The sequence below is a fragment of the Phascolarctos cinereus genome, unplaced genomic scaffold (assembly GCF_003287225.1).
Source record: "Phascolarctos cinereus isolate Bilbo 61053 unplaced genomic scaffold, phaCin_HiC Scaffold_5;HRSCAF=322, whole genome shotgun sequence".
NCBI lineage: Eukaryota > Metazoa > Chordata > Mammalia > Diprotodontia > Phascolarctidae > Phascolarctos > Phascolarctos cinereus.
The window spans coordinates 260775524-260787669 of NW_027555958.1; the positions used below are offsets into that span (position 1 = coordinate 260775524).

Genomic DNA, 12146 nt, shown 5'->3' on the forward strand with positions numbered 1-12146 from the left:
ACATAGCTCCTATTTCCAGTTCTGGTAATCTAATCCTACTTCTCATATTTTTCCCCTAAAGGGTTTGAATTAAGCAGTCTGTCTGAAAAACTGTTGTACTCAAATGGATATAAAGAGAATCAGAGACGTTGAATCTGGAGGATAGGAGAAGGGGAAAACACCAATTAGAGGAAACATGGTATTAGAAGAAAGGAGGCATATGTTTGTTTATGTGTATTTGTGCAGGTATGACTGACTGTATTTAGATGGAAGGGCTGGTTTGTGGCTTAGTTCTGAGTAGTAGAAATGAGCTGTTCTCATATATTTGTTTTAATGTTTTTGCTGATTCTGCATACTTTGGATACACTTCCTAAAAGTTAGCCTTCTTATTCTAAAGAACCAATACCTTCAAGAAATGGTTTATAGTGTAATGAGGGGCAAAGAAAAATCCTTCCACCTTTCCATACTTCTGGCCACCTTCTAGAATAGAGCACTGGGGGCTCCTTAGAATTTCCCACAGGTGGTTTGAAAGAACTTTTATTTCTTTGTCATTACTTCTCCGTGTCACAGTACTGAAGGATTCTGATCTTGACCTCCTATCTAAATACTCCTTCCAGCTATCAAATCATGAAGATGTCTCACTTTGGGTAGATTGAATATATCCTGATATTTGCATTCCTTCTTATTACCTTCCTCTACTGTTATTATGATTCCTTAAATCATTTAATATTCATTCAGTAATTTGTTGGTAACTTTGGGTTTGCAGGAAGTTATTTTCTTTTCAACAGCGAGAAAATGCTTACTTAAATAGAAGCAAGCAGAATAGGTGTCCCTAGAGATTTCTGGAGATAGGTAATATCTTATTTCTTTTGGTGAATGAACAAAAGTGGTTAGTCATGGAACAAGATGCTTAGCTCAAATTTCCCTTTAGCTGTTGTTTAGTTTGAGTTTGCCCTTAGATATTATGTCTATAATTCTGGTAGCTGCTCCCATGAGAATGGTGGCATTTTGGGTTATGCTTATGTGGAAATATTGGTTCTGTTTTCCCTTTGAGTATATAATCAAGAAAGAAAGGAAAAAGCACACATATGTAGTATTATAAATACTGATTAATGTCTAGTTTTTAAATGGATAAAAAGTTAAGTAAAATAGTACAAAAAGAGTGATGGTGACTCATAGTATGTATACTTATACCTTAAAGGTTATTTTTTGTTTAGTTATTTTTTCATGGTTGCTTTAACTTTAATAAGTTAGTATCACATATTTGCAAGTCAAATACATTCTTGTACTTGATTCAAATTTTGATTTAATTTAATCTTGTCTTCACTTACATGGGATTGTCACTGTATACAATTTTCTTTTAGATGTTTCCTTTGTTCTGCTTTAGCATATTCAAATTTTGCCATACTTTTTGAATTTTATAATATAATATAAATAATATTCATTATTCTTTAAGGTTAGTAATGTGCTATTATAGTCTTATACAACATTATAAAATGGATAACAACTATTACCCATTTGTTGGGAAAAGGTTGCTTCCATTTTTTTGGCATTAAAAATAGTACTGTAGGGGGCAGCTAGGTGGCGCAGTGGATAGAGCTCCAGCCCTGAAGTCAGGAGTACCTGAGTTCAAATCCAGCCTCAGACCAAACACTTGACACTTACTAGCTGTGTGACCCTGGGCAAGTCACTTAACCCCAATTGCCTAAAAAAAAAAGTACTGTTGTAAATATATATTAAATACATATATGAAAGCTTAAATTATACTAAATCTCTTGGGACATCATATATACATATGTGTGTGTGTGTGCATGTATATGTACATGCACACACACATCTATGTATATAGATAAAACAAATGGAAATTTTTTTGCTGTGAATTATTTCTATGGTGTATTGATCCAGTAGTAAGATCAAGTAGACACAGTAGTTGGGATGAAGAATTTTACATTGTTTTTACATAATTCCTTTGTTTTCCAAAGTAACTAGACCAATTCACATCTCCATTAGCAGTATGTTAGTTATACTTTTATCAGATTCCTTCTATCAGCTTTTTTCCCCAATTCCAGCTACATTCATTTTATTTTTGTGTAATTCATGCAGCAGTGCCTTTAGTGTGGATCCCCTACTTATTCTATGGTTTGACTTGATCAACCCAGCCTCTCTTCACATTGGCAGCACTAGGCCTCCATGTGGCTATCCTCAAATTCTCTTAGGGTCCTAGGGCTAACCCTGTTGTGGAGGAATACACTCCTCCTGATCACTATGGTATCTCTGGAGTACTCAATGGTATTCTTTTATTTATACAAGACCAGCTACTCTCAATGATGATACATCAGGTCTTAACAAAAAGGTAAGAATAATAATCATCATCACAGTTACTCACATAAAGCAAATACAGAAACAACAAATACATTTTAGTCCACATATAAACCTGTATTATACTCTTACAAAAATATATTTAGTATCTGTGGTAAAAAGTAGGCACACACAGAAAACTGGCAAAGAAAAACATGAGTGGGCACACACAGAAACCTGTCAGAGAAGAATAGGAATGAAGAAAGCCCATCTAATCAGGATAACCCCCAATATATTTGGCTTATATATAGCTATTTTCTCATTGTTTCTCCCATTAGAATGAACTCCTTGAGAGTCTCTATCCTCAGTGCTTAGCACAATATCTGAAACATAGTAAGTGTTTAATAAATGCTCATTGACTAGCTGAATAATACCAGAATTGTAAACTTCTGTGTCCTCTTTCTGCCTAAGTAACCATCCATAAAATTCTTTGATGAATGAGACTTCTGCTTTGAATCTTCTAGGCTGAACTGAGTTGATTTGCAATGAACTCAACAAATATCTCACTGGATATGTTATCTTAGCTGAACTAGTAACTTCTTTGATTCTCTTCTTTCGAGTTGTTCCTCTGCTTGCTTGGATTTAACTTATCAACAACAGCTATAGTATTCATCGCTTCTAGCTTCAGATTTAGCTGATGCTTTCAGCTAAATACTGTCTGCTGTTTTAGGAAAATGCAACATCCTTAGTCCTAAAGTTGGCAAAAGCACTCTGTCTCTGCTCCCTTGAAGGACACTTCTCCATCTCCACCTAACAACTAGGGGCAATGCAAAGAAACATCAATGGGGTTTAAATTGATCATTTTTAAATTGACCATTTACAGGCTCCTATTTTTTTCTTTCTCAGCAGAATATCATAAGAAAAAGAAGAGTACATTCTCACATATCAAAAGCCTCATTTGGTACCTACAGTCTATCACCCCTCCACAAAGAGGGGTATATTTCATTATCTGAATGAAGATTGAATTGTAGATTCTCTGAGTGAACATTGGTCATTGCAGCCTTCTCTTCTCTCCTCAGCAGAAAATAATAACAGAGAGCATAGGTTGTTATTATTAACTTGTCTTTCTCCTCTTTCTCCTCATTTTATTCCTCCTTCTTCCTCTTCTCTTCCTCCTTCTCCCTTTCCTGTCATCCTCCTCCCTCTCTTTGATCTCCCTCTCCTTTTCCTCTTTCTCTTCTTCCTTCAATGTCCCTCAGCCCTTAATCTCTCAATCACTTGGGACTTAAGGTTTTCATCTGTAAAACCAAACAAAACTGAGGTCCTAAGACCTGAAGTGACTTGTCTTAGGTCACAAAAGCAATGTCAGAATTAAGATTTGAGCCCATTTTTCTTACTCAAAATTGAGTGGTCTTGTTATTATACAATGATACTTCACAATTATTATTATTATTATTTTTGCTTTTTGGTGAGGCAATCGGGGTTAAGTGACTTGCCCAGGGTCACACAACTAGTAAATGTCAAGTGTTTGTTCTGAGGCCAGATTTGGACTCAGGTCCTCCTGACTCCAAGGCCACCTAGCTGCCCCACTTCACAGTTACTTAACATGGGTTTGACCTATGCCCAGATCCTCTAAGATGAAGGGCCCCGTGTGAAAATTGCAGAAAACTTGCTTCTGAGACAGGAAAACTAGTGTAAATGTGTGGACATTCTTGATGGCCTACAATGTGGATGGAAGGAGTTTCTTTCCACTGGCTGCCATAGTTGAACCTGGCTGCATCTTTAAAGCTATCTAATTGAAGAACAGTTACTCTCTATTCTTGTCTAGTTTAGGTTTGAAGGACTCATTCAGACATAGCAGGGATATAATGCATTAAGCTGCGCAGAAGGGTCTGAGAATTCCCTTCCCTTCCCCTTAGGCCCCATGGCTCCAAGAAATGGGCCTGAAGTTTTGGCCTTGTGCCATTTGTCCTTTTCAGTTCTAACTTCAGGGAGTAAGTCCTGGAGGTGGGAGCTGAGACTAAGGGGACTTTGAAGCCCAGAATTATAGGACAGGTATTGCAACCAGTCCATTAGAGAAACCCAGGAGAAACCAGGGTGCCTTGAAGGATGCAAAGAGGATCCATTATTACTCACTATAATACAGTATCTTTCCACATAATAGCCCTTTCATGTAACTATGACAGCTTCACCTCTATACTTCTCTATGACTTTCATTCCTCCAGTCCGCCTTATGGAAATAGGACAAAAAGCATTACATTTTTTCTAGGGGGAAGGAGGTAGAGTAATAGAAAGAGTGCTCTGGGTTTGAATTCATACTGCGAACCATGGATAAGTGACCTAAACTTTCCTTGTTATTTGCTTTTTTCATCTACATAATAGGAGTAATATTTCCACTTGAAAGTTGTTAACTTTTAAGTGCTTTATAAATATGATAGAACTATTTTTTTGGCCATTCAAGAGTGTGGAGTCAAGGTTCCATGGAGTCTTTTGTTGCCATCAAACTGGTCTGTGAAATATGTGATGAAAATTAGCTGTTTTGAATCACATCAAGAGAAATGTCAAAGGAACCTAACATGAATGTTTTGATAGACTGTTTTCAGCTGAGAGAGATTCTGGAGTACTTTTCCTTATGGTATAGAAAGTACCACATATTTAGGGACTTGGATTTTGTTCATTTACCTGAGTTGTTTCTGATGGGGCAGATGAAGAGGCCCCTGTGGCTTTTGTGTCAGGTGGGAAACTATTAGAACTTTGTGAGTCTTCACTTCGTATCTGTTCTGGAGAGAGTTCATCATTGCTGCTGTCCTCATCAAAGGCAAAAGCATCTGTTGATTTGGAGATGCCTACATGATTACCTATTAGAGAAAACATAAGAACTATTTGACCATTTACCAACTGAGGATGGCTCTTATTCTTACAAATTTGACTCAGTTCCTGATATGTCTTGGAAATCATATCTTTATCAGAGAAACTTGCTGTCAAATTTTTCCCTAATTACCTGTTATAGTGATTTTATTTGTGAAAAAATATTTTTAATTTTATGTAATTGAAACTGTCCATTTTATCTTCTGTCATCCTTTCTATCCCTTGTTTTTATAAATCAACCAAACACTAAACATTTATTAATTGTCTACTATGGTCTAGGCACCATATTAAGTACTATTAAAAATATAAAAGATGGTTCCTACTCTCATAGAGCTTACAATTCAATGAAGTAGACACCATGCAAACAAATAAATATGAAACAATCTATATACAAGATAAAAAAAAGAAATAATTACAGAGTGAAGACATTAGACATAAGAGAAATTGGGGAAGGCTTCCAGTAAAAGATGAGACTTAAAAGTTAGAGAGGCTGGTAATTGTTCATGAACTCTTCACTTATACACAGATCTTAAAGATAAGTTCCTCCACTTAGTTTATAATTTGACCTTTTATATCTAATCCACATAGCCATTAAGAACTCCTATTTGGTATATGGTGTGAGATGCTGATCTAAACTTACTTTCTGACAGATAGCTTTCAAGTTTCCTAACAATCTTTGTCAAATACTGAGTTTTCCCCTAATAGCTAAGATCTTTGGGTTTACTGAACAGAAAGCTATAAGGTTAATTTTATTTCTGCATATTGTATAACAAATTTGTTCCAATGATCAACCTCTCAATTTTTTAGGCAACAACAAATAATTTTTATGATTATAGCTTTATTGTATAGTTGGAGATGATTGTTTAACACCCTTTCTCATTGTTTCCCTATAGATTCTTGGCCTTTTTATTGCTGAAGGCTACATTTTAAAACTAAGTTAATATGTGACCTATAGGAATCCTTATGTATGGATTAGACACCCCAATTTCTACTTGAGTTAGCTTTAAATACACCACAAATCATCTCCAGAAGTGATTGTTTTATTTCCTCTTTGCATATGCTTATTCTCTCAATTTTTTTTTCTTATTTAATTACTATACCTAGAACTATTAGCACTACATCAAATGATAGTGGTGACAATTGACATCCTTACTTTAACTGTAATCTAGAAAAGACTCTAGTTTATCTCCCTCATATATAATGTTGGCCCTTAGTTTTAGTGCAGTAAAAATTGCACCAACACTTTTGGGACAGCCAATAAATTTTTTTTGAACAGAAATAGATATTTTATTTTATCAAAAGACTTTTCTGCATCTAATGACACAATTATATGATTTTTATTGTTCTGGTTATTAACATGGTTAATTACTTTGATAGTTTCCAGCCTAGTCATGTGTACAATCTTTTTGCTATATTGCTATAGCTTCTTTGCTAATACTTTGGTTTAAAAATTTTCACTGATATTCATTAGGGATAGTTTTCTTTCTTTGTCTGGATTCTCTCCAGTTTAGGTGTCAAGTTCATATTTGTATCAAAGAAGAAATTTGGTAAAAGTTCTTTTTCCTACTTTTAAAAACAGTTTGTGTGAGACAGGAATTCATTTTTCTTTAAATGTTTGATATAATTTACTTCTAAAGCTGTATGATCCTGAGTTTTTCTTCCTTTAGTATTTTGATGACTTGTTCAGTTGATTTTTTTCTAAGAGCAGGTTATTTAAATTATATTTTTCTTGTCCTATTAATGTCAGCATTTCATATTTTATACATATTTATTTTGTCCATTTCATTGACATAGACTTGGGCAAAAAGAATTTCTAATAATTTCTTTTATTGTTTTTCCATTTTTTGTGAACTTCTCCTTTTCATTTTTGATAATGATAATTTGATTCACCTCTTTAAAAAAATCAAATTAGTTAATGGTCTGTCTTACTTCTTAAAAACAGCTCCTAGTTTTATTTATTAACCAAGCTATCATTAACCACATTAAGAGTTCCAAATCATCAATAAGTAAAGAAATGCTAACTAAACCTCTTCTGACATTGCACCTCATACCTATCAGACTGGCAAAAAAAAGGCACTTTCTAACACATATCATTTTCTTTTTATGTCAACTTTGCCAATCTAACAATTATAAGGTCTGGTCATCTTAGAAAGAAATTTGGAAATAATCCCCAAAAGTTACTGACCTGTGAATGTCCTTTGACTCAGAAGTGCCATTACTAGGCTTATTTCCAAAAGGGATCAGAAAAAGAGGAAAAGGATTTGTATGTACAAAAAATATTCATAGCTTTTTTTTTTTGGTAGCAAAGAACTGGAAATTTTCTCATCATTTGGGGATTGGATGAATAAACTTGAATGTATCTGAATGTAACAGAAACTATTGTGTTGTTATTCAGTCATTTTCAGTTGTATCTTACTCTTGGTGATTCATTTGGGGTTTTCTTAGCAAAGATAGCAGAGTGGTTTGCCATTTCCTTCTCCAGATCATTTTATAAATGAGGAAACTGAGGCAAAGAGAGTTAAGTGACTTGCCAAGGGTCACAAGGCTAATAACTGTCTGAGGCCAGATTTGAGTTCAGGAAGTCTTCCTAATTCCAGGCCTAGCATTTTATCCACTGTGCCACCTATTGTGTTGTAAGGAACAAAAAGAAATCCTTTCAGAGACATCTAAGAAGACTTGCATGAATTAATACAAAGTGAAGGGAGAAGCAAAAGAACAATTTACAAGGTAACAACTTTGTAAATAAAAATAGCTTTGAAACACTTAAGAACTTTATGAACACAACGGTCGACCAAAATTCAAGAGGAATAATAGTGAAATATGTTACCCACCTTCTGACAGACAAGGGATGGACCAAACATGCAGGAAAATACACCTATTTTTTGGATATGACTAATGTAGGAACACATTTTGCTTGACTGAATATTTGTCACAAGGGTTTTAAAAAATATTTTTCCCCTAGGAGGGGGGTGTGAGGAAGAAAAAATGCTTGTTAATTTTTAAAACATAGTTAAAAATAATTAGGCAAGTGGCTTAGAAACGATGGTGCTTTGGGGGACTTTGGGGGAGATAATTCAAAACAACCATAAACAGAAATTTGCTTAATGATGCATTATTACTTTAATACTTGCCTCCTGAATTCTTTAAAATTGATATTTATATTACCTTTATTTCCAAATATGCCTCTCCTCCCTTCCCTACCCAGAGAACCACCCCTAGTAACAAAAAATAAAATAATGGAAAAAAAGTAGCTCAATGTAATTAACCAACACATCAAATGAGTTTGATATAGGCCATGTAGAACACCCACAATCCCCTACCTCTTCAAAGAAGGGATGTAGGTGCATTTTCTTACCTCTTTTGTGAGGAAAAGTTTTGTTAATATAATTATGTGGTGTTCAGGGGTTTTTTGTTGTTGTTGTTATTATTGCTATTCTGCCCCCTCATTTATATTGTAGTCATTACATACTTTTACTGAGTTCTGCTTACTTCCTCATAAATAAATTTATATCTTCCCATATTTCTCTGAATTCTTCACAAGGATCCCATTCAGTGAATTGCACATTTTCCCCATTTAGCAGAAATCTTCTTTAATTTCTATGTTTTTGGAGGGAACTTGAGTACTCCACAACCAGCTATAAAAATTCATTTTCAAGGTAATAATATCTCACACTTGTATAGTACTTACATTCAGATACATATTCTCATTTGGTTGTCAGAACAACAACAACCCTGTAAGGTAAGCAAGTACAAGTGGTATTACTTAATTTTATCGATGAGGAAATCAAGGCTCAGGGAGATTTAAGCGAAATGTCCCTCGTCACACAGCTAACCAGTGGTGAAGGTAGGGCTAAAACTCAGGTTTTCTAACTCCTAATCCTTTTCCCACTACACACACTGCCTGTATATATTCCAGTACATTTTCTATATTTTAACAAAAGTTTTCTAGTGCAAAACAGACTGATGAAGGGAAGAGTGTAGAAGAAGAATGAGAGCTAAAATGAGAGATGAAGATGGGATACACACACAGACACACACAGAGACACAAGAGATCTATCTATCTATGTCTTTTACATCATTTTTATGTTGAGATTTTGCTTTTATAATAAGCCTAAAATATGACAGCTATTGAACTTAAATTTTTAAATGTCAAAAAGTGGCATCACAAAAAAACCCCCAACATTTAGGTAATTCATGAAATTTTCTAAATCACAAATGCCATTGTGATTCCTATTTTCTCCACTTGGATTCTGTTTCCTTCTGTATATCTGCCTCCATTTTGAGACTACTCCACGGTTTGTGGGTACAGAGAACCTCACGGAAGGCCTTCATGGAAGGCACTTCAAATACCATTAAAGGTTGGTGTGTATGTGGAATGGGGCTGACAAGCCACATTTGAATATAGCAATGCCCATATATGTCCATCAGATTTTTATTGCTAAATCTCATCTGGTTTATTGTCTAACTCCACAGTACAAAATGTGCTGAATACCCGTAACTATTCTAACTGTGTTCCAGATATCATTCTTTTGTTACTAAAGGAATTTAGGTATCGTCAGGAAGTTTTCCAGTTCAGTATGCTGTAATCAAACTCACAATAACTCTTGACTTCTGCATTGTATACATAAAACCAAGATGTTTTTACCTTAGTGATTAGAAAGTCAATGATGAGGTAGGAGTAACAAAACAGAATGTTTTACTCTTTTTGTAATCTTTGCCCAGGGTCATTATTAGTATCTGTTTGGCCTCTCACTCAGATAGATAGGTGTCAAATGGGGAAATGAGGGCACTAAATATTTCTCTGCTCTTTGACTTCTGGTTTCATTTTTCAGTCTGTTAATTTTCTTAAAAAAAAAAGACACTGGCTATTAGGACTAACTCTTAGGTTCCCAGCCCCCCCTTTTTTCACACCTTTTCCAATCAATATGGCAGGATATCTTTTTCTTCTACTTCACTGATCAGTGTCTGAGTGTAGTGGGAACAATATTTACCCTGAAGTTAAGAAAGACCTGAGTTTGAGTTCTATAACCCTATGCTAATCTTTTAACTTTTTTGAACTTCAGTTTACCCATTTGAACAATGGATTAATATGACCTGCTTCTCACATATGATTTACCTCATGGAGTTCTTAGGAGGTTATGAGGCCAAACAGAGCAAGTCTAATCCTTCTTTCAAATTACAGTCCTTCAGATACGATAGTCATGTTCTCAGTGAGTCTTCTTTTCACTACACATGCCTATTTCCTTCAACTGGTTCTCATATTTCATAAACTTAAGGTCCTTCATCACCTTGATGGCCCTCTGAACACCTCCCAGTTTATCAATATCCTTTTAAAACTGTGATACCCAATACTAAACAAAATACTCCAGATGAGGTCTGATATTATTAGATGCTATGCCCCTCAATGCAACCTAAGCGTACATTAGCTTTTTTGACTGCCACATCACACTATTGACTCATGTTAAATTTGCAATTCACTAAAATCAGTCTATTCATGCTTCCTGTATTTCACATTTGTGAAATTGATTATTTTTTGTACCCAAGTGCGAGACTTTACACTTATTTCTACTGAATTTTATTGGATTACATTCAGCCCAATGCTCTAGCCTGCCAAGACCTTTATAGATCGTAACTCAGCCTTCCCTTATGTTAGCTAATCCTCTCAGATTTGTGTCACCTGCAAATTTGATAAGTGGAGTATTCCACTGGAGATGACTTTCCATGTTAAATTGATCAATTATTGATTGCTATTAACAATGACTCTTTGAATTTAACCACATAACCAGTTCTGAATCCATCTGATTATAGTACTGTCTAATTCATATCTTACCATCTTTTCCCAAGAAAATGTGATGAGATACTTTAATCTAAAGCTTTGCTGAAAATCTAGACAAGCCATAAGCTACCTCATTCCCCTTGTCTACCTTAGTTTGTTAATTTTGTGGAAAAAAAAAAAGAAATGAGATTAGTCTGGCATAACCTGTTTCCTGATGAAGCCATCTTGGATTTTTGTAATTATGGTTTCATTATCTAGATATTAACCAACTTTATTGTTAATGATAATTTCTATAATTCTCTGAAGAATCTAAGTCAAGCTTACTGCTTTGTAGTCTTCCATTTTTCAAAAATGAGGAAATTTGTCTTTTTCCAATTTCTCCTGTGCCTTGTCTTCTCTCTATTTCTTCATTATCTCATAAGTTCTCAGTGGTTTAACTATCCATTCTATTAATATTACTCTTAGATATGTCCAGTCTTTTTTCTCCTGAGTTCCAGCACTATATCTCCAATGCTTACTGGACATTTCCAGCTGAATATGCCATAAGCATCTCACACACAAGATGTCCAGAATAGAATTCAATATTCTTTTTCTTAAATCCACCCATCCAATTTTTTCCCTAATTCTATCAAAAGCATCATCATTTTTCTATTTATCTAGGTTCACAAAACAGTAGTCATCTTCAACTCCTCATTCTCACTCATTTCTCCATATCCAATCAGTTGTTGAATTTTGTTGATCTGCTATCTCAACATCTCTTTCATCTGTCTCCTTCTCCTTTCATATCACAATCTCCCTTGTCCATGGACTTGTTTCTCACCTAGACTTTTACAATACTCTCCTAACTAGTATCTCTGCATTCAGCCTCTCTTCTTTCCAATTTATCCTCCACACAGTTTCCAAAGTGACATTCCTAAAGCCTAGTTCTGATCATAGTATTTTCTGCTTAAGAATCTTCATTGACTCATTCCTCATTGTCTCTAGGATAAAACAAAATTACTAGATTTGTCATTTAAAGCCCTTCACACTCCAGCTCCAACCTATCTTTTTTTTTCCAGTTTACTTGCAGCACTTTTATTTTTCCTTGCACAATGATGTGTACACTTCTTAACTCTTAAGATAACTTACAAATTTTAGTATTCTACTGTCATGTGAGAACATTAAGGCAATGTACAAAAATCTTACATAAATTAACTAGATGCACAAATTTACAGGTTATAAATGC

At 34.7% G+C, this 12146-nt stretch overlaps 1 protein-coding gene across 6 annotated transcripts in view; it reads right to left on the minus strand.

The window, feature by feature from the left end:
* Window positions 1–12146, minus strand: part of MYOCD (myocardin) — a 155654-nt gene that overhangs the window by 35495 nt on the left and 108013 nt on the right. For all 6 annotated transcript variants that reach the window (XM_020965975.2, XM_078155782.1, XM_078155780.1 and 3 more), the window contains one exon: window positions 4960–5135. In XM_020965975.2, the coding sequence (XP_020821634.1) occupies window positions 4960–5135 (176 nt within the window). The remainder of the gene's footprint in view (window positions 1–4959; window positions 5136–12146) is intronic.